The sequence below is a fragment of the Vitis riparia genome, chromosome 7 (genome assembly GCF_004353265.1).
Source record: "Vitis riparia cultivar Riparia Gloire de Montpellier isolate 1030 chromosome 7, EGFV_Vit.rip_1.0, whole genome shotgun sequence".
Classification (NCBI taxonomy): Eukaryota; Viridiplantae; Streptophyta; class Magnoliopsida; order Vitales; family Vitaceae; genus Vitis; species Vitis riparia.
This window is the reverse complement of record NC_048437.1, coordinates 29554783-29572504: the sequence shown is the minus strand read 5'-3', so window position 1 is coordinate 29572504 and position 17722 is coordinate 29554783. Positions and strand designations below refer to the sequence as shown.

The 17722-nt window shown below is 36.0% G+C and overlaps 2 protein-coding genes across 4 annotated transcripts; one reads left to right on the top strand and one right to left on the bottom strand.

Annotated features, from left to right (window-relative positions):
* The first annotated feature begins 168 nt into the window (after positions 1–168).
* LOC117919243 lies at positions 169–12871 on the top strand. Of its 3 annotated transcripts, none has more exons than XR_004652048.1 (16): positions 169–290; positions 390–467; positions 1214–1297; positions 1387–1557; positions 1814–1882; positions 2105–2231; positions 3996–4068; positions 4213–4329; positions 6278–6397; positions 6518–6536; positions 7460–7541; positions 7757–8085; positions 8641–8756; positions 8850–8943; positions 10920–11101; positions 12811–12871. XR_004652048.1 is itself a non-coding variant. In XM_034836376.1 (15 exons), the coding sequence occupies exons 1-15, from the start codon at positions 204–206 to the stop codon at positions 10986–10988; spliced, it is 1635 nt and encodes a 544-aa protein (XP_034692267.1). In that variant the 5' UTR covers positions 169–203; the 3' UTR covers positions 10989–11234. The 3 variants fall into 3 exon arrangements, 1 of the variants encoding a protein (XP_034692267.1); XR_004652049.1 differs by having other exon boundaries at positions 12795–12819; XM_034836376.1 differs by lacking the exon at positions 12811–12871 and having other exon boundaries at positions 10920–11234.
* Positions 12872–13882: 1011 nt separating this feature from the next.
* On the bottom strand, positions 13883–17722 carry LOC117917977 (protein indeterminate-domain 12-like). The gene is made up of 3 exons (XM_034834480.1): positions 16804–17722; positions 16308–16704; positions 13883–15001 (listed from the first exon to the last, which is right to left on the bottom strand). The coding sequence occupies exons 1-3, from the start codon at positions 16973–16975 to the stop codon at positions 14164–14166; spliced, it is 1407 nt and encodes a 468-aa protein (XP_034690371.1). The 5' UTR covers positions 16976–17722; the 3' UTR covers positions 13883–14163.

The following is a 17722-nucleotide window of genomic DNA, read 5'->3' as shown; positions in this document are numbered from 1 at the left end:
GCCCAACGGATTTAGATTAGCCCATCATCAATGGGCCTTGGCTCTAACGAAGCTAAAATAGTAAAAGCTTGGGCAATGTTTGGTTCGGTAATCGTTTTAAAAATAATTTTTTTAAAACTTTATTATGTTTTATATATATATATTTCAAAACCCCCCAAACCCATCTATTTGTTCCTGTTCGGAGGCTCAGCTCAGTGGTGAAAATGGAGGGTTCTCTGCAAATTCCCGCCTTCAATCTACTTCCTTCATCTCTTGATTTTGCTTCGGTCGAATCCAGAAACGTTCCCGCTGTAATCTCATGCATTTTTTTTTCCTTGAATCCTTAAATGTATGTTTAATTTTCAAATTCATATATGTTAATTTAGCATTTTTTCTTGTGATCCAAAAAGGTATTTATTGGATGCATCAAGAACTGGAGAGCTTTCTCCAATTGGAATCCCTCCAATGGCGGCCTCGATTACTTGCAGGTTCGTCGTCTTACCCTCCGTTTGGTTGCTCAGAAACCTCAAGAAAAATACTAGGAAAGTTGTTCTGGAATTCATATTCATTTTACAGTGACTGCAAATCCTAGTACCGTTATACTCTATTGCACAATAATCGTTAACTTTGAGTTACGGTGTGTTTGGGCTTTGTACCAATAATTTCATCATCATGGATGAATACATCAGACAATTGCTGATGCTCATGATAGATATGTTGGGTATGATATCGAAGTTATTGGCATTCTTTTTTTCTTAAAGATTTTATATGTTTTTTTTATTTTTGTTGTTATATTTGGTTATACGAAAGAAAATCAAATATAATTAAAATTAGTTGGAAACTCATATACTTTAAAATTATTGAATCCTCTTATAGAAGAGAAGAAAAAGTGAGATGAGTTTGAGGAAGCATCTAAAAGTAATTTATTAACTTTAAATCTAGTATTTATTTATTTTTTTTTCCATTTTTTATTTCCTTGCATTTTTTTCTTTCTATTTTCTTTCCATCACACTTTCCATCAAATTTTCTAAGAACCAAACATGGGTTTAGTGTGTTGCTTTGTATAATGATTATGTGATGAAACTATGATTTTTCATGTGTAATACACCTAACCATTATGGCAGAACATTGTTTGATTTGTTTCAATGCGTTGCCTTCACAGACTTATTAAGGCTTATAATTTGCATTTTTAATCGAGGTCTGCACTCACTGTTATCCATGCATGAAAATTTAGGAAAGAGTGGGTTCGTCCACAGTAGAGGCTATGCTATCGAGGTCTGCTCCAGTATTTTATGGCGATCTTAGAAGCCATGAAAGGGTAATTTTTCATAGCTTTTCTATATATTTCTACCATTTCCATATTGGATGAGAATAGCTAGTTTATCCCATTACCCTTTCTTTTTGTAGGTTCCCTTACCATTTTCTGCCTTTATTGGTTTTTGTAAGCAACGCCTCCAAGACAAAGATGTTGGTGGCAGAGTTTGTTTTGAATCAGAAAGGCATGGACTGGCAGGGTCTGAGGCAGAACAATCCAATTCGCTTTTAGGAGATGCTCCTCAACAAATTTATTTAGCACAGGTTGCAAACTGGAGGCCTGAGATAGTTAGATTATTTTCTTGCTTATTTTATTTTATTATTATTACGTTCTTTATTTTTATTTTTTAAATTTTAAAATTAAAATTAACTTCCTTTATATTTTATTCTTCAAATATTTGTAACTCTCAAATCTATGTTGTTGTTCTTATTAGGGTGTGCTACCAAACATATGCATTTGTTTATAAGGATAGCAATACTGTTATTTTGAAATGAAAATTTGGTTACTTCTGTAATTCAGGTACCAATTATGAATGTGGAGAATGATGATAAAGTTCAACTGGCAACTTTGATAGAAGACATTCAAACGGTTTGGCATTTCTTTCCAGCACTCCCTCTATGTATTTATTTTTTGTGGCTCACCACCAAAAGAGGCTTATATATATTTTAAATTTAATTTTTTTGGTTTTTTACTTTTAATTTTTGTCATTGGAGTTTGATTTTCTGAGAAACTCTTTTATCAAAAAAATATCTTCTGATGAGCTCCTTGTGCAGTATGATTTTTCTGAAAGACTCTGGTGAACTTCTGCAGCCTGCATTTTTGGAGACAAAAACACTTGCTTCTATTAACTTATGGATGAACAGTGCTCAAGCTAGATCAAGTACTCACTACGATCCACACCATAATCTTCTATGCATAATTGCTGGCTGCAAGCAAGGTTTGCTTTTTGTTTCTAAGGAAGCATCTTTTCCTACTTACCTTCCACTCATATGTTCATGGTTATGTAAGGGCTCCTTCAATATTTATTTGAGGATGATGTAAAGCATCTAAAGATCTTTTGGTGCTTACAGCTTGATGAACTTTTCATGTTGTTTGCATTATCTGTCTTGTAACACAATAAAATCTGGTGACATATGCGGAGTTTAATTTATTGACTAAGAAAGCATATATGTGCTTGTGTGAGAATCATGGGAACTTCATGTTCCAGTAGTGGACTCTAAAAGGAAGAATTAAAGAAAAATGTTCACAATCTGGGAAATGATAAGGTGTATTGCAAGAAGTGAATAGTATTATTGTCTCTGAATCATTTCAAATTTGCATTGGATGGTGTTACTGAGGGTTTTGAGCTTACCTTAAAGAGAAGGTGAAATGAAGAATTCCAAAATATGGGAAAAGATGATGTGTAACAAAAGCAGAGAGTAAGGTTATTTCTTTGAGCATTATTTCAAAATTGCATAGTATTAGTATTGTTGAGGATCTTTTAGATATATGGTAATCAATGGGAACCTAAATCTTATTCTTGCCTTAAAAAATTCTATTAAGTGGCTTTCAATTGTCAATAATTACAAATTCCATTTTGGGTGGGCGATTTTGATTTTTCAATCCAGATCTTCCTCAATCATGTGATATTAGTTAAGCATGCCTCAAGTGGATTTCCTGGGATGTTTTTACAATTTGCAGATTGCTTATGGTTATCTTTTAATCACGCTTCAGGCTCCAGCAAATACAATTGATCTTAATAAACTTGAAGGAATCAAGTACAGGAGAGGAACTCTGGAGCTGGCTCGTACAGGTGCTATGGAGGAAACTATCAAACTTAATATCAGACTTACCATCAAACTTGCTATTAGAAACCTTAGGGTTTTGGTTACGGAGGAAAATTCTCTGGCCCATACAAGGAAAGAATATCATTTAAGCAGGCTTGGGACCAAAATCAGTCAGTAAATTATACTTGAATAATCCTGCATGAAACAAGCTTTAACTCCAAAAGAAACCCGTACTTTATAATATTTGTAGGGTGATGGCCTCCTCAATCCTCAATCCTCAAAAGGACATCTTTTGTATCCTACTCCAATTTCCAGTAGGTTGAGTAGGTATAAATTACTTCCCCATGCATCTAATGTATAATGCCTAAATGTGTTTTGCATAGTACTGCCTACCACGGTCATCATTATGCATTTTTTTATCAAAGAGAATGATATTTAAATATATATTGATTCTGGTAAAACAAATTCAGTAAAATATCAGCACTGATGTGCTAGGCAGAAGGCTTCAGGTGATGTTTTCTGTTCCTTGGCTGTAGGCTGTAGCAATCTGAATTTAACTAGGTTAGGAGATCTTGACTCATGCAGTGTGGAATTGTCCTTGGCCTGAATTTAATTTTATCATTTTCTCAATAATATCTGCCAATGCATTGTTCCAAGGGTTTTGGGTGTATTGCAATTTTAATTTCCACGAAAATTGAATTAGTTTTGGACTCTATTTTGTGTGTGATAGAGGTTTCCCTCTGGAATAAGCTTCATTTACATCCTTTTGACTTTTATGAAATCATTTGTCTATTTCAAGATGAACTAGTTTAAGATTGAGCTTTCATGCGGAATGATTTTGTATTATATATTTTTATTTTTGCTTTCAAGTTTATAATGTGCTCTTATGATGACCAATCTAATCCTCTTTTTGACAAACTTTTTGTGCTTCTCAGTTGTTTTATGGCCCCCTTCTGCAAGTCCCTTGTTATATCCAATGCCTATATATGGAGAGGCCTCAAACCATAGGTATTCTACATTATGTATCAGTAACAGTAAACTAAAATGAAGAAAATTAATTGCTTCTAGTATTAGGCTTCCATTCAGGGTGGACTTTTAAATTTCCAGCTTGTAAGGCTCAATCTTTTAATTTCTTGTTTATTCTTCTGGAAGTTCTGTGGCTTTAGAGGAACCTGATTTTTCAATTCATCCAAGAGCCGAACACTCAATGAAGCACTCTCAGAAGGTTATTCTTCATGCAGGGGATGCACTGTTCATTCCTGAAGGCTGGTAAGGTTTAAATCCTTGCTTCTCCAAAACAATATTGCCTTCTCACCTTTTGATCATTCCATGTGGTTTCTAAATTTATTGATGACCTCCATGAGGATTCTGAAATGACAATTACATCATTTCTGTTTTGTTATTAACTGGAACCTCTTTTTGGCGGCCGTTGTACACACTGTGTGTACTTTTGTGTGCCCCTTTTGGCGCTTTTATACTATTTTCATTTACCTATCAAAAGAAATTAACTGGAACCTCTTTTTCTACCTTACCTGCTATGTGTTTTATGACTGTTTTGCTCCTTATTCATCAGTTAATGAGAAATCTAATATTGGCCACTATAAACCTCTGACATATACAAAGAATATTTTGCATTATATATGTAATGTTGACTCCTAGTCAGACTTTGGACATGGACGTGTGAACGATGGTTTGAAAGCCATAAGGAAAATTTCATTTAAAATATCCTTTTCATTAGGCCTGAGCTAGGTCCATTCTTGAGTGGCATTTAATTTGTTTTGTGATGGAACATCAAATTTTCTCCCCAAAATTAAAAGGTTAGAAAGGTAAATGCATCTTGATAATATTTATAGAACAAAGGGATGATTTTTTTTTTTTTTTTTTTTTTTGAGGAAGGATGATGGAATCATTTTCAGAAATCTCAGGGGAGTTCACTGTTATTTGATCCTTTATTGGAGCACATAGTAATTCAATGATGTTTTCTTATGTTAACAGTCCCCAGAATCATATAATCACTAATTGGCTCTGGGAATTGGGAGCATCATCTCTCAATTCTAGGTAGTCATTTTTCTTGCCCATATTTTGAAGTCACTGAATTGGATTTCTAGTGCTAGTTTTGGTGTTTAAGTGCAAACAGAAAAGAGGGTAGAGGCTCTAGCAGCACCATTTTATGAGCTTATTGTGGTTAACTCAGTTCATGTTCTTTATGGGAGTTTGAGTCTGCTGTTACTTCATATTTTTCAAATTCAACTTCCTTTACCTATGGAAATGTATGTGTTTGTCTGGGCCCTGATCTTTTCCTGTCATTTCATTCTATCAAAAGTCATTCTGCTATTGAAGTGTGCATCTTTGGACCATTTTTTTTTATCCCTACTTTATAAATTTTAACCTTTCCCAAATCCTAAGATGCTTCCACTTTCAATGATGCACTCATTACTGTTGCTGTCACTGGTCTTCATTAAGCATTTTAAAACTGTCTCCTTCAATGTGCCTGTCACTGATCTAGTTGTTTCTATTACTGTTTTTATTTATGCCGGCATGGCTACTATAGAATCATAACTCAATTAACCCTTTTTTACCTGACCATTTTGTGCTGTTAACCCTAGAAGTATTGTAATTGATCGAGCTTCTCACCGTACACTAGTATGATACTTCTGAAGGCGCATCTCTGTTAAGCCAAGAACCTTGTTTCTATCTGCTTAAAGCTTACTCCTCTAGATTTGGTTGTATTTATTTGTTCCTTTAAGGACTATGAAAAACCTGCAAGTTTTAAGCAAGTTTCTTGGTCGATACTAGCATAGATCTGGCTATGATTCTGCATCTGATTGTTGATTCTTCAATTGAAAATTTTGATCTGAAAATCATGCTCATTCAATGACAAAAAAAAACACAAAATGATGTAGCTCATCGGAAGCCTACCATGTTAGTGTAGATGCAATTGACATGAGGGAAGTTTTATGTGAAAAACTGTGAGGCTTCTTGCTTGGTGATGGATTAATGTGTATATGTAATTTAAGTGATTGCAACAAGCTTCCTTTTTCTAACAAAGCCTGCTAATTTGATATTGTCATCCCTGCCCTGGTTGGAAGCATAGTTCACTTTTTCATTCTTGTTTTACATATTTCTTTTATATTGTAAAATTATACCTAACGTGCTTTCTTCTATCATCAGATTTAATATATGTGTTAAGGAATTTTGTTGTTTCTGATTGCTTCAGGTTCCATCAAGTGGATAGTAATGATCTGACTATTGCTGTTAACTTCTGGTGGCGGTCAAACATAACGTCCAGCCTGTCAGAACACATGGATGCATATTATTTGAGGAGAATATTGAGGAGGTATTTGTGGTTATTTTCTTTCAAATATTTCATTTAAGCATTAGTAACAGAGCAGACTTACTTTGGTTCTGTTTCCATTTCATGGTTCATTTGCTCGCCAACCATTGTCTTAAATTCCAGATTAACTGACAAAGAAATGGTACGTCTCCCCTCTCTTAGTTTTCTCATTTTCAAAAAGTGTTGATAATGCTGGATTGAAACTGACTCTTTCTCTTTTTCTTTCTTTCTTATTTATTTAAGGTTTTCATTTTATTTTATTATTATTATTTTTAACTTTCTTGCATAAGGACAAATATTTCCTTCACTGGTGGAATATTGTAACTTTTATAGAGCCTTCCCTTATTCATGATTTCCATCAATAATTTATCTATGCCTTTCTAAGTTTGAACCACTATTTATCCATCTCTCTTCTGAGGATAGAAGGACTTTGTCATCGTCTACTCAAATGGTTGACGGTCATGAGAACTACAAGTTTTCCCTTAAAATACTTGTTGAACTCTAATCTCTGCAAAAACTTGGGACAAGTAATTGACATAATGGTGAATGTGGTTATGTATATTTGGAGATATTATCAAATCTCTAATGAAGCTCTCTGGTACTTATCACAAATTATCCCAGATTCATCTTGTTGCCTTTGCTGCACTCTGCTTAGAGCAACATGTGGGTTCTGATAGCCATGGGGTAAAACAGTTCAGCTTAAAATATTTGTTCTGAAATTATCATTGCTGGATTTTCTGTAAAAACTTGAGTGAAACTGGCAGATGTAATGCTCAATGTAGTATATATCTGTGCAAATATTGCCTCAGCTATACTGATGTTCTCTAGAAATTTGCCTTAATTTATTCCAGAATTTCGCCTTGTCACATTTGCCATCCAAAAGCTCCAGCTATGAATTAAATCATCTGAGGCCTTTATCACATGATCCGTGATCTGTTGTTAAATTTTGATTCAAATTTATTATATAGTGTCAGTCCTTTATCAGTGAATTTTACTCTACTTTTCTCTTTTTCTTTTTTCCTTAGTCAGAAGCATAAGGCATCTTCCTTTTTTTAAATAGGACAGAATCAACTGCTAGGTGAGAATTCTGCTGGTATGGAGAAAATGGAAAAGCATTCATGTGAGCTGCCTAATAATGGAGAATCAGGTCAGTTTCTTTTGGTTGCCCTTTATTTTAGTGGAATACCCTATGGCTGGTGGAGATACTGAAAATATGCATATGTTAAAATCTTTCTGAGAAATTTATTAATACAAAGATTACTTGGTCTAGTATTTTCTTTACTCATTAGAGAGATGAGGATGTTGTTCCCTATTTCTATACAAGGTTTAATTTTCTGATTTGTTCAACTTATTACTTGCCAGATAATCATGAAAGTGATTTGGATCAGAAGTGTGCGAGCAAGGATTTAAAAGGGAGTAAGCTAAAGCAGAGGATTATGTTGCATGAAGTGGAACCCCTTGCACTGCAGGCACTTCACAAGCTTGTTGCTTTAGTCCATGACTCAGTTAAGGTTGCTGATCGAACTGAACCAGTGCACTCCACTTCAGGAAATGATTCTGATGTTAAAGTGAAAAGTGAACAAAAGAGAATTGTGGCAAGCAATCTATTTCATTTAGAAGATGACCCGCTCTCTAAAATTTTGTGGACCCTCGAGCCACTTACACTTCAGAATGTCTTTCTTGCCATGGTGGTGAGTTTGTATCTCCTTCAAAGCCTACACTTTTTAGTTGGTGAATGGACTTCCTGTCAACCTTTGGTTGAAATAATCCATGCTTCATGTTGTTTTCCTTGATAATTTAATCTGCCCTGTTATATTTATTGTGGCATGGAATAAGTTATTTAAATCTAAATGGACACTCCTATGTTTATTGTAGCTTGATTAATACTTATGAGGAGATCTGCTAACATGCATCTTTATTCTCACTAATATGCTAAGCATCAACTTGAAGTGGGCAACAGGTAATCATACAGGAGTTGATTGATTTAGGTCCCTTGCATCTTGAATAGAGATATAAACCCTAGTGTGACCAATTTGGTTGCTTGATTTTTGGTCTGAGATGACATTATGAAAATGTCAGCCTTGCATCATGATTAATTGTAGGAGTTGATGCTGGTAGAACACCCACCTTTTGTCATAATGAAATCATTGTAGGTTTGGCCACTATGATACGTATTTGTTGAAACTAGTCTCTGAAGGAAATACAAACTCTTTTCCAAGTGTATCACAATATATTGTTCTTTGCAGCACAACTTCCCAAGAACTTTGGAGGCTCTAATATTACACTTGCTTTCACCGGTAGGGGCTGAAGTCCTAACACGGAAATTTGAGGAAATGGATCAACATATCACTGAAGAAGAAAGGTTCATGTTGGGCTGCACATAATAGTTTATGAATTTTTTTTTCATTAATTAGATATTTGTCTCTGATCTGTTATTCTGCATTCATGGTTTTAGGAATGAATTCTACCAGCTTTTTTATGGTGTATTTGATGACCGATTTGCTGCAATGAAAGCAATCTTAAATGGGAAAGAGTCATTTGCACTCCAGGTAATATTGTTCTCTCTCTATATATATGTGTGTGTGTGTGTGTGAGTATGAATGCATAAGCTTTTTAGAAGACAACTTCATTGCCATATCAAGACCATGAATGATCTCTTTGGTTTGAAATATTGTTGGTGAAAGGAAAGCATTATCATGCCAATGACAGATGGGCACCCATTTTGTGCATTGATTGAACTCTTTCATAGGTGCTTCTTGTAACCTTGATTATCTCTTCATTATGAAGGACAAATGGCAAGTCCTGATGCTAGCTGAAGTTCTCTTGAAATCTTAAGAGGCTATATTTTTAATTGTTGTAATTATAGAAATCAGGTTCTGGAACTTCTGAACCCCACCTAACTTGGGGGGTTTGCAAAATAGCCTGAAGATTGAACGAAGTTTAGGGCTGTGATCGTTGGGTTTGGGTTAGAGAAACAAGATGGCTACTTTGCAAGTTTAAACAGAAGTGTGGAAATGTAGTAAAATGTGCAAGTGTGGAAAAAAGGAAGAAAAAACCAGGGATCCATGCTTCTACTTAAACTAAGCTTACACATTTTCACTAATCAAACTCTAATATCCATTTTACATTAAGGGGCCATGTTTGTGGGATCTGGAAGAGTTTCTAAATGTAAAAATCTTGTAACAAGACGGACAAATGGTGGACTCAAGTTACTCTGCAGGAAATTTCTAAACATGGCTAGTTTAACAAGCTGACTTGAGACTTCTAATAACTCAAGTTACTCAACTAAATCCAAATAAGAAAAAACCTGTGTAAGCTACTTCTGACCGAGATACCAGACTAGAACTTGATATTTACCATTATAAAAATCACTTTGGTAGATTAAAACTTGAAACAGTGAGATAAGCTGAGACCCTAATGACTTAAACATCTATCATAGACACCTGTTGTTGAATTGAGAAGGTTTTGTAATTTGTTTATGGTCTGAAGCCATAATCTTAGGCTTCCAAAGAGGCTATGCCTTTTCTAACCAAGAACCATTACTGCATCACTGTTAAAAAATATATTTTTTAACTGTTAAAATGATTGCACATAAAAATGGTAGAATGATAGTTTGTTATTTTATGTTAATAATGTTTGATAGATTTACCTATTTGATGAGTTTTAAAATATTCAAGGGAATTAGTTCAAAATTTCCTCGGGTAGTGAGCCCAAGAAATGGCAGCTTTTTTGCTATTGGAATTTAGTAGCAGCCAAAGCTTATATGGAAGAACTACTGCCAATAACACTCAAATAGGTGGGTACACCTGCCCTTTGTTGAGGTTGTTTACAAGGATGAAATAAGCTGGGGTAGGAAAAGGGTTTGAATCCATGTTCATACAATTATTGAAGATAATAGTGAATTATTATTTGAATCTTTCTGGGCATATAGTAATAATTCAGAATAGTTTCTTTTTGGGCCATGTACCTCATTTGTCTTAATGTCTTTCTACTTGTAGGCCATATATCATCTCAATTTCTGTAAATCTACTAGATTCTTTTAGAATTTTTTTTCCCTTGACCCACAGTCTTACAGTCTGAATCATGATTCAATTTGAATTCCTACTCATAATTTTTCTGATCCAGTTCAGCTTTGACAACATTTTTCCCAATGAACAGTCTTTTCCTTTATTTTAATCATGGCATTGTTTTCCTTTTTGCTTCTCTACTTTTCTATAATTAATCTCATTATTAATATGTTTATAAACATGAACTTGTGTGCCTTTTTTGCTTCTTTTATATTCTTCGTCTATTATTATTATGTTTTTGGATTTGTGTGCTTTTATTTTCCTGCATCTGCATCTGTCTCCAATTTCAACCCCTTATAAGATCTCTAAGCTTGCCCATGAAAAATAAATCTTAGAAGTTTCAGAATCCAACATAAATGAACCTCATTGTCCAAGATAAGAAAAGTTTGTGTATTTATGATTTTCTATTTTTTGGACATTGAGATAAATTTTTTTGTTCCTGTTGTTTTCTGCTGCAGGCATTCAAGAATGTATTGGATCAATATCTGGGAGTAAATTATGATGGCCCAAAACCATTGGTTGGGTGAGATATACGCTGACACAAACTTCTCTAAAGAAATTGGTCCCGCCAGTAACCACAAGAGAGCAAATCGATGCATGTCCCCAGAAGATGCTTTTGTCTCAATTGGTACTTTTACATGTGAGTCATCCACAGAATTGTAGAGTATGAATCATTGCTAACTTTAGATGGTGCTGTATTTCTCAGTTGAGTACGTGCTATCTGAGCCATGCTACATGATCTGCAATGCTAGTCCATTCATTATTTGATGTTCTGTCTCTGGTTTTAAGTTATGAGACATGTTTTTGTTCTTCATCCAAGTTACATGGCATAAAACATACTGATCCAACACTGTTCACCAAGATGATCTCAACTACCCACTAGTGTATTAAGAATATCACTCCCTGAGTATGATAACAAAATTTCTAAGTTTACCTTATAACCTCTTGATATGGGCGCCAAAGAAGTTAGATGGAAAGCTAAAATGGTATGTTGGTTAATGTTGAGATAAGAATGAGTTCTTTAAAAGATATAATTCATAAAATCTACAACCACCCCCAATCTTAATTGGCTATTGGTGTCAAAGATCTGCAGCAAGATAGTTAAAAGTGAAACCCTCTTGAAGCTTACCTGTAGCATAAACTCTTATGAATTGAAATGAGAAACAAAATTGCCAGAAAATAGAGGGTATCCTTGATGAATTAATGAAAATTTTTAGGTCAATGCTGTGTAATAAACTAGTAGCCTCTTTCAAAGTTACTGTTCTGGTGGGTCTCTCTTTGGTTACCTTCTCTTATCCTTTCCTTAGGTAATCTTTTCTTTACGATGATTCAGAATCTGCTGCTTCCATTATTCTTATCCCTTCTCAGGTTTGGAACAATTCGTATCAGTGAATATGAGTTTTCACTGTGGATAAGTAAAGCCAAACACCAAAGTTACAGTTAATGTTTGAAGAGGGCCATGAAAATATGTCCTACCCATGTACTCCTTTATCATTGAATGGTGTAATACTCATGAGGGTGGTGGAAAAAAGGGTGTTTGTATGGGGATTTGCAGCAGAAGGGGAAAAAGAGAGAAAAGCATAGAAAAGAAGTGGTTGGTAATAATTAGGATTGGAAGGGAAAAGGAAGGACTGTTGAGATGAGATTCCCTGATGGAAGATGACATATGCAAGTGTGTTGAGAGTCTTGAGACTTGAGAGAGAGAGAGAGAGAGAGAGAGAGAGAGAGGAGGGAATAGAAGAGAAGCTTTTGGTTTGTCTGTTTGTGCAACCGAGGGAAATAAAAAAGAGGCAGTCTTTTTTACTAGGCAAATAGCATGTATTGTACCTTAACCCTGCAACTTACATATACTTTCTAAAAGCTTGGATATACCTTCACAACCCAACTCCTTCCTTTCATTAATCCCTAGGCCCCTTTAGCCTTTATCTCATGAATATACTCTCATCAACTCTTGTAATTTTGGTTTTTTTTCATAGTCTCTCTCTCAATTACAATGATCCAGTTTTTGCTCATTTTTTCTTCCTTCTTTCCATTCCTTTCCTTTCCATTTGATTCCCATGCGCACACACTTTTCTCAATTTTAGTCAGAGAAATGATTAATACATAGAATGGCTTCTTCTATTAGAAAAACTTAAATTCTATCCTTGTATTTAGTTGAAAATCTCTGAAAATACCCGTCCCATTGGACTTTGACCTCGTTGTTATTTACTTGTATTCATATTTCATTTCTTTGTATTATTATTTACCGATTAAGGTTTGATTATATGCATCAATGGTTCATGGTAAAGGTTTTTTGATACGATATCACTTGGGTGACTTATCATTTTCCCAAGTTCTATTGAATCGTAGGGGTTGAGGTGCTGAGGCGAAAGGCTGTAGTATGGGGACGTGCACAGAATTTGAGAAAGGGGAAAAGAAAAACACACAATCCTTTGATGATTCAAACTCTCAAAGTTGAATAGAGCATCATTTTCATAACCGTTGACATTTTCTCTTTCATTTTCTCACCATCCCCCATTGCTCCCTCTTTCTTTTTTCTCTCTTCCATTTTTTTTTTCTTTTCCTTTCTTTTCTTTTCTTTTCCTTTCTCTCCTTTTGGTTTTCTACCACCAAGGCCCCGGACCACCATCACCACCTCCCAAGCACAAACACACACACACACAATCAACTTAGTCTCCTTTCTACACTCACGCTTACTACAGGTTTTACAGCTTCTCTGCTCATCTTTAGAAAAGGCTATTTTCCTTTGAATTTATCTATAATTTTTCCCCCTTAGTACCTCAAAAGAAAGTGGGGAGGAAAAGAATTTCTTGGAATTTGATTGAACTTTAATCCTCTTCAATTGGAATTTGAAGCATGTACAAAAGGTGAGCTGCTAGAATTTTCCAAAGCAGGCCTCCTCTGTTCTCTTGGGGTTAGTGTTTAGATTTAAAAGCTAAGAATCTCAATTTTTTTTTCCAAAATTAAAAAAAAGAAAAGTAAATAGATAACCACCCAAACTCCCACATCTTTTTGACCTTTTTTCTTAGCATTTATGGAATAAAAAATTAGTTTTGAAGTCATAATAAAGGTGGGTTGTATGCCATGAAAGAGGTATATGCCCTTTTTTTACCTGTCAAATCCGAAAATTCTTTCATATTCTCTTCAAATATCCTAAATGCTTTTCATGTAAAAGAGCACACAACTAATTGAAAAAAGATCTAGAATCTTTCATATATATATATATATATATTTTAATAAAAATCCAAAATATTAAAAAAAAAAAAACTCTTTTTTTTAGATGAATTCAAAATTATATTTTAAAAAGATTTAATTTCTATAATAGTATACGAGGATGATAATTTAAAAAAAATATATTTTTGAGAATGAATAAAATTTTGAAGTGGTAAATATTTTTTTTTAAAATAAAAAATTATTTATATCTCCATAAGTAATATGACATTCTTGATTGACAAAATTACAATAATATCATTCGGATGCCTCATTATACTTTTTATGTCTTCTAGGCTACATGATTACCTCTGACGAAAAAAGAAAATAAAATGCATCAAACCCTTATGAGGAAATTAAACTACTAAAAGGAAAAAAAAAAGAAAAAGAAAAAGAAAAGGGAAAATATGAAATGATGGGAGGTGGAGGGGGGTGTTTTCGTCAATTCGTAGCAAGGGAGAGTTAAGTTACTGTTTTACCCTTGGGTTCTTTCTAACAGTCACCCCAGGTTTCGAAGCCATGGGCCTTCAGCAAGGAGTGGTCACGGTCGTAGGGTTGGAACTCTACGCCTCCCGTGTACTGTAGCATGTCCCTCATATTCACGCTAACGTTAACCGCTCCATCAGCACCGCCACCACTGCCTCCTCCTCCTCCTCCTCCTCCTCCTCCTCCACCACAGCCACCAGACTCACCAGTCAGACCCAGGAAGTCCCTGGTCAGCCGGTCGCTTTTTTGCCACGTGGAAAGGTTTCCAGAGGCGAAACCCAGGTACTCCGGCGAGATTCCGGCGCCCACGTGGGGGAATGAGCCAAGCTCCGCCATGTGTAGGCGAGACATGTGAGATTGTGAAGAGCCTGTGAATGAGATGTTGGCAGTTGCACCAACAGTTGCAGCCTTCTGGAGGAGTGCAGTGGCTGACAGGTGTGCCGAGGTGGGCTGTGTGCTTACGTGGAAGTTTTGGAAGGGTGAAGTCATCAAGTTCTTCTGCTGTGTCGGTGGGGGTGGTGGTGGTTGTTCTTGGAAAAATTGTGGAGAGATGGGTGATGGGATTTGGAGGTGGTGAATTTCAGGCTTGATCTGAAGTGGGCTTTGGTTAGGGTTGTTAGGGTTAGGGTTTTGAGGTGAATCCCATGAAGTCAGAGAAATGTGGGTTGGTGGGTTTGGGAAGTGCTGCTGCTGCTGGTGGTGGGTTGAGAAAGCAGGAAAGAAAGAACATGGGTTTTGTGGGTGAAGATTGAGAAGTTGGTTGGTTGAGTTCATCACTGAAAGCCTTGCACTTTCTTCAGCTAAAGCATCACAAAATGCTCTGTGGGTGATGAAGCTATCCTTCCTGAAAATCAAACCAAATAACTTACATTATCATCAGGACATGACCCACCAGTTCTAGTAGTGCAGACCGTAGAAAATTATAATTCCAACTATCATTCTAAGTAGAAGAACTTGATGCAAAAAGATCTTCTTAGACCAAGAAGAAACGAAAAAGAGGGGAAGAAGGAGAAGCCATGCATGTCTTGAAGAGTGCAAGAGCTCATGCATGCATAAAGCAAGCAAAAAGAAAGAGGAATTATCTTTGTGGGTCAAAATTAGAGAGAGAGAGAGATCATTGACTGAATGCTTTATGCATGCAAAAATGGGGGAGACATACAGGCCCAAAATTTGAAGAAACTAATAATTAAAACAACAATGACAATCTTTTGATATTAGAGCTCATGCACGAAGCAGGGATATGCAATTGAAGCCCACCATATAACCATTGATGAAGGAAAGAGAGAGAGAAAGAAAACAATAATAACTCACCATATCAGATATTTTTGCAGACTTATCAGTTTTCATAATGATGTTGCTCAGAGTTTCAGAGATTATCACCGATTTTCTTATCCATGAACACCCAAAAGTAATTAAACTTCCTAGCTTTTTTCTTAGACGAGCAGAGTTACCATCATTGTTTTTGAGACTGCAGTCGCTCCATTACCAAGTACACAACCAAAATGGAAGAGGAATTAACCCAAACAAAAAAAAAAAAGAAGAAAAGGAAATCAACCCATGCATCCAACAAATTGATAATTTATTAAAAGGGTGTCCTTCTAACTCAAAACCCACAATCTAATAAGTGAGGTTTCTCCGGATCACAGGTTCCTAAAAGTAATAATAATTCTAAGAACACATGCATATACAGTTGGGACTTGAGAAAAACTCATGCTTGGCATATATATATATTGAAGAGCAGATAGTACAATACATAATGAAACAAAAGATTGTGTTGATTATTCTTTTTTTCAAAACTATAAGCTTAGCAGGTTCAGTCTTTGGAGATGGGTTTTCAGTTTCTCTTCCGTTGTCATCAGTAACAGACACTTGTATTAATGGTGCCCATTTCCAGGCAACCTGCCACTGCATTCAAGCTCCAGATATATTCCATGCAAAGCCTTGCCATGCTCTTCTGTTAAATCTAATATACACAAAAACAAAAACCCCCTTCTCTCCTCCCAACGACACTAAACCACACTTCCCAGTTTAAACCAAAGGCCAACATGAGTACATGAGGGTCCAAAGTGATGAGTATATGATGGGATGCTGAGAAGTAATGAAAGAAGGGAAGATTATTGAGAATAAATTAAGGAGATGAAATGAATTACCTGGAGAAAAGGGTTCCACAGTCACATCTGTATTCTCTAGTTCCACAGGTTTTAGAGTGAGCCTTCCAATCTGATTGAACTGCATAGATCTTTGAACACTTCTCACACTTCCATTTCTTCTCCCCATGTTTCCTACAGAAGTGTTTCTTGATTCCTGTAAGATCGCCAAGGGCCCTTGAGGGATGGTGGTGGACACATGTGGGCTCAGGGCAAACATAGGCTTTCTTTTTTATCTCTTTGCTGTTTCTTTGCTTCAGCTTCCATGGAAGGTTGTGGCCTCTCCTGTGGAGCTGAAGGTTCTGATCTCTCTGAAACCCTTTGTTGCAGATCTCACAGACAAATCTATTGGTAGCAAGTAGGGTCTTTGGAGATAAAGCAATCACTTCAGCATCTGGGTCTGCAAAACCAGAAAAGAGTAAGACCTTGTAATAAGACAAAATTCAGACATATAAGGTGTACAAAATTGAAGAGATGATAGAACAAGGATATATCCTGCCTGGGTTTCCAGGGAGGTTTCTCTTCTTCTTGATCTTCTGTTGATTTTGCTGCTGAGAAGAAATGCCTGAAACCACTGGATTCAAGCTGCTGAAGTCCTGAACTCTGGTGCCAGAAGAAACGCTAGCTTCCTCAGATAAAGAAGTTGAATTGGACATGGCTGCAGGAAACATGCCTGTGAAGAAAAGTCCAAGAAAGAAAACCAAAAGGCAGAGAGATATGTAATCTCTCTTTGTTTTGTTTGATATCCACCACTTCCACCCTTGTAAGCAACCCCTACTTTTGCACCTTTGAAGAAAAAACCAAGAAGAGGAAGGACGAGAGGGAGGAAGGCAGAAACAAAGAGAATCCCACCTCTAGCTTTGATATGCAAACTAAACACAGGCTTGATGGTGAACAGGTGGCAGTGACATTTAGCCACAGAAAGGCATCATTCAAAGGAGGGTGGCAAAAGCAAAATCTCGTGAAGAGATGATGATGATGGGTTATTCTCCAAGTCGCTATCTAACCATGGATTGCTTGTCTGAGCAGCTCTGCAACACAATTCAGATATCTCTTTCAAATCTCCCTTAAACCCATTGAGCCCACACCATGCAATCAAACATGGAAAGAACAGACAATAAGATGGTTTTCCTCCAAATCCCTACAACCCTCTTCTTTCTATCTATATATGTGAATAAAGAGAGAAATTTTTCAGTAGCTGGGTGTTATAGAGATGGTGTACAGATTGTGATGATTACAGTGGCAGACCATGGAGAAGGGGGTGACAAATTAGCCCAAAAGAAAATTCCTAAACAAAGAACATGTTCAGCTAAAGAAAAGGCAAGATAACCAAGAAAAAGCTAGGAATTCTGCAAAGGAAAGAGTGAGAGAAGATGTGAGGTGGTTTGGACTTTGGGTGAGGGCCAGCCCCAACTAGG

Coding starts and splice junctions, on each gene's coding strand:
- LOC117917977 (XM_034834480.1), bottom strand. CDS start 16,975: ATGTTTCCTGCAGCCATGTCCAATTCAACTTCTTTATCTGAGGAAGCT. Junction 16,705..16,803: donor AAACCTCCCTGGAAACCCAG/GCAGGATATATC, acceptor CTGGTTTTGCAG/ACCCAGATGCTGAAGTGATT. Junction 15,002..16,307: donor TGTGGAACCCTTTTCTCCAG/GTAATTCATTTC, acceptor TTTGATTTTCAG/GAAGGATAGCTTCATCACCC.
- LOC117919243 (XM_034836376.1), top strand. CDS start 204: ATGGAGGGTTCTCTGCAAATTCCCGCCTTCAATCTACTTCCTTCATCT. Junction 1,558..1,813: donor AACAAATTTATTTAGCACAG/GTTGCAAACTGG, acceptor TCTGTAATTCAG/GTACCAATTATGAATGTGGA. Junction 8,757..8,849: donor CATATCACTGAAGAAGAAAG/GTTCATGTTGGG, acceptor TCATGGTTTTAG/GAATGAATTCTACCAGCTTT.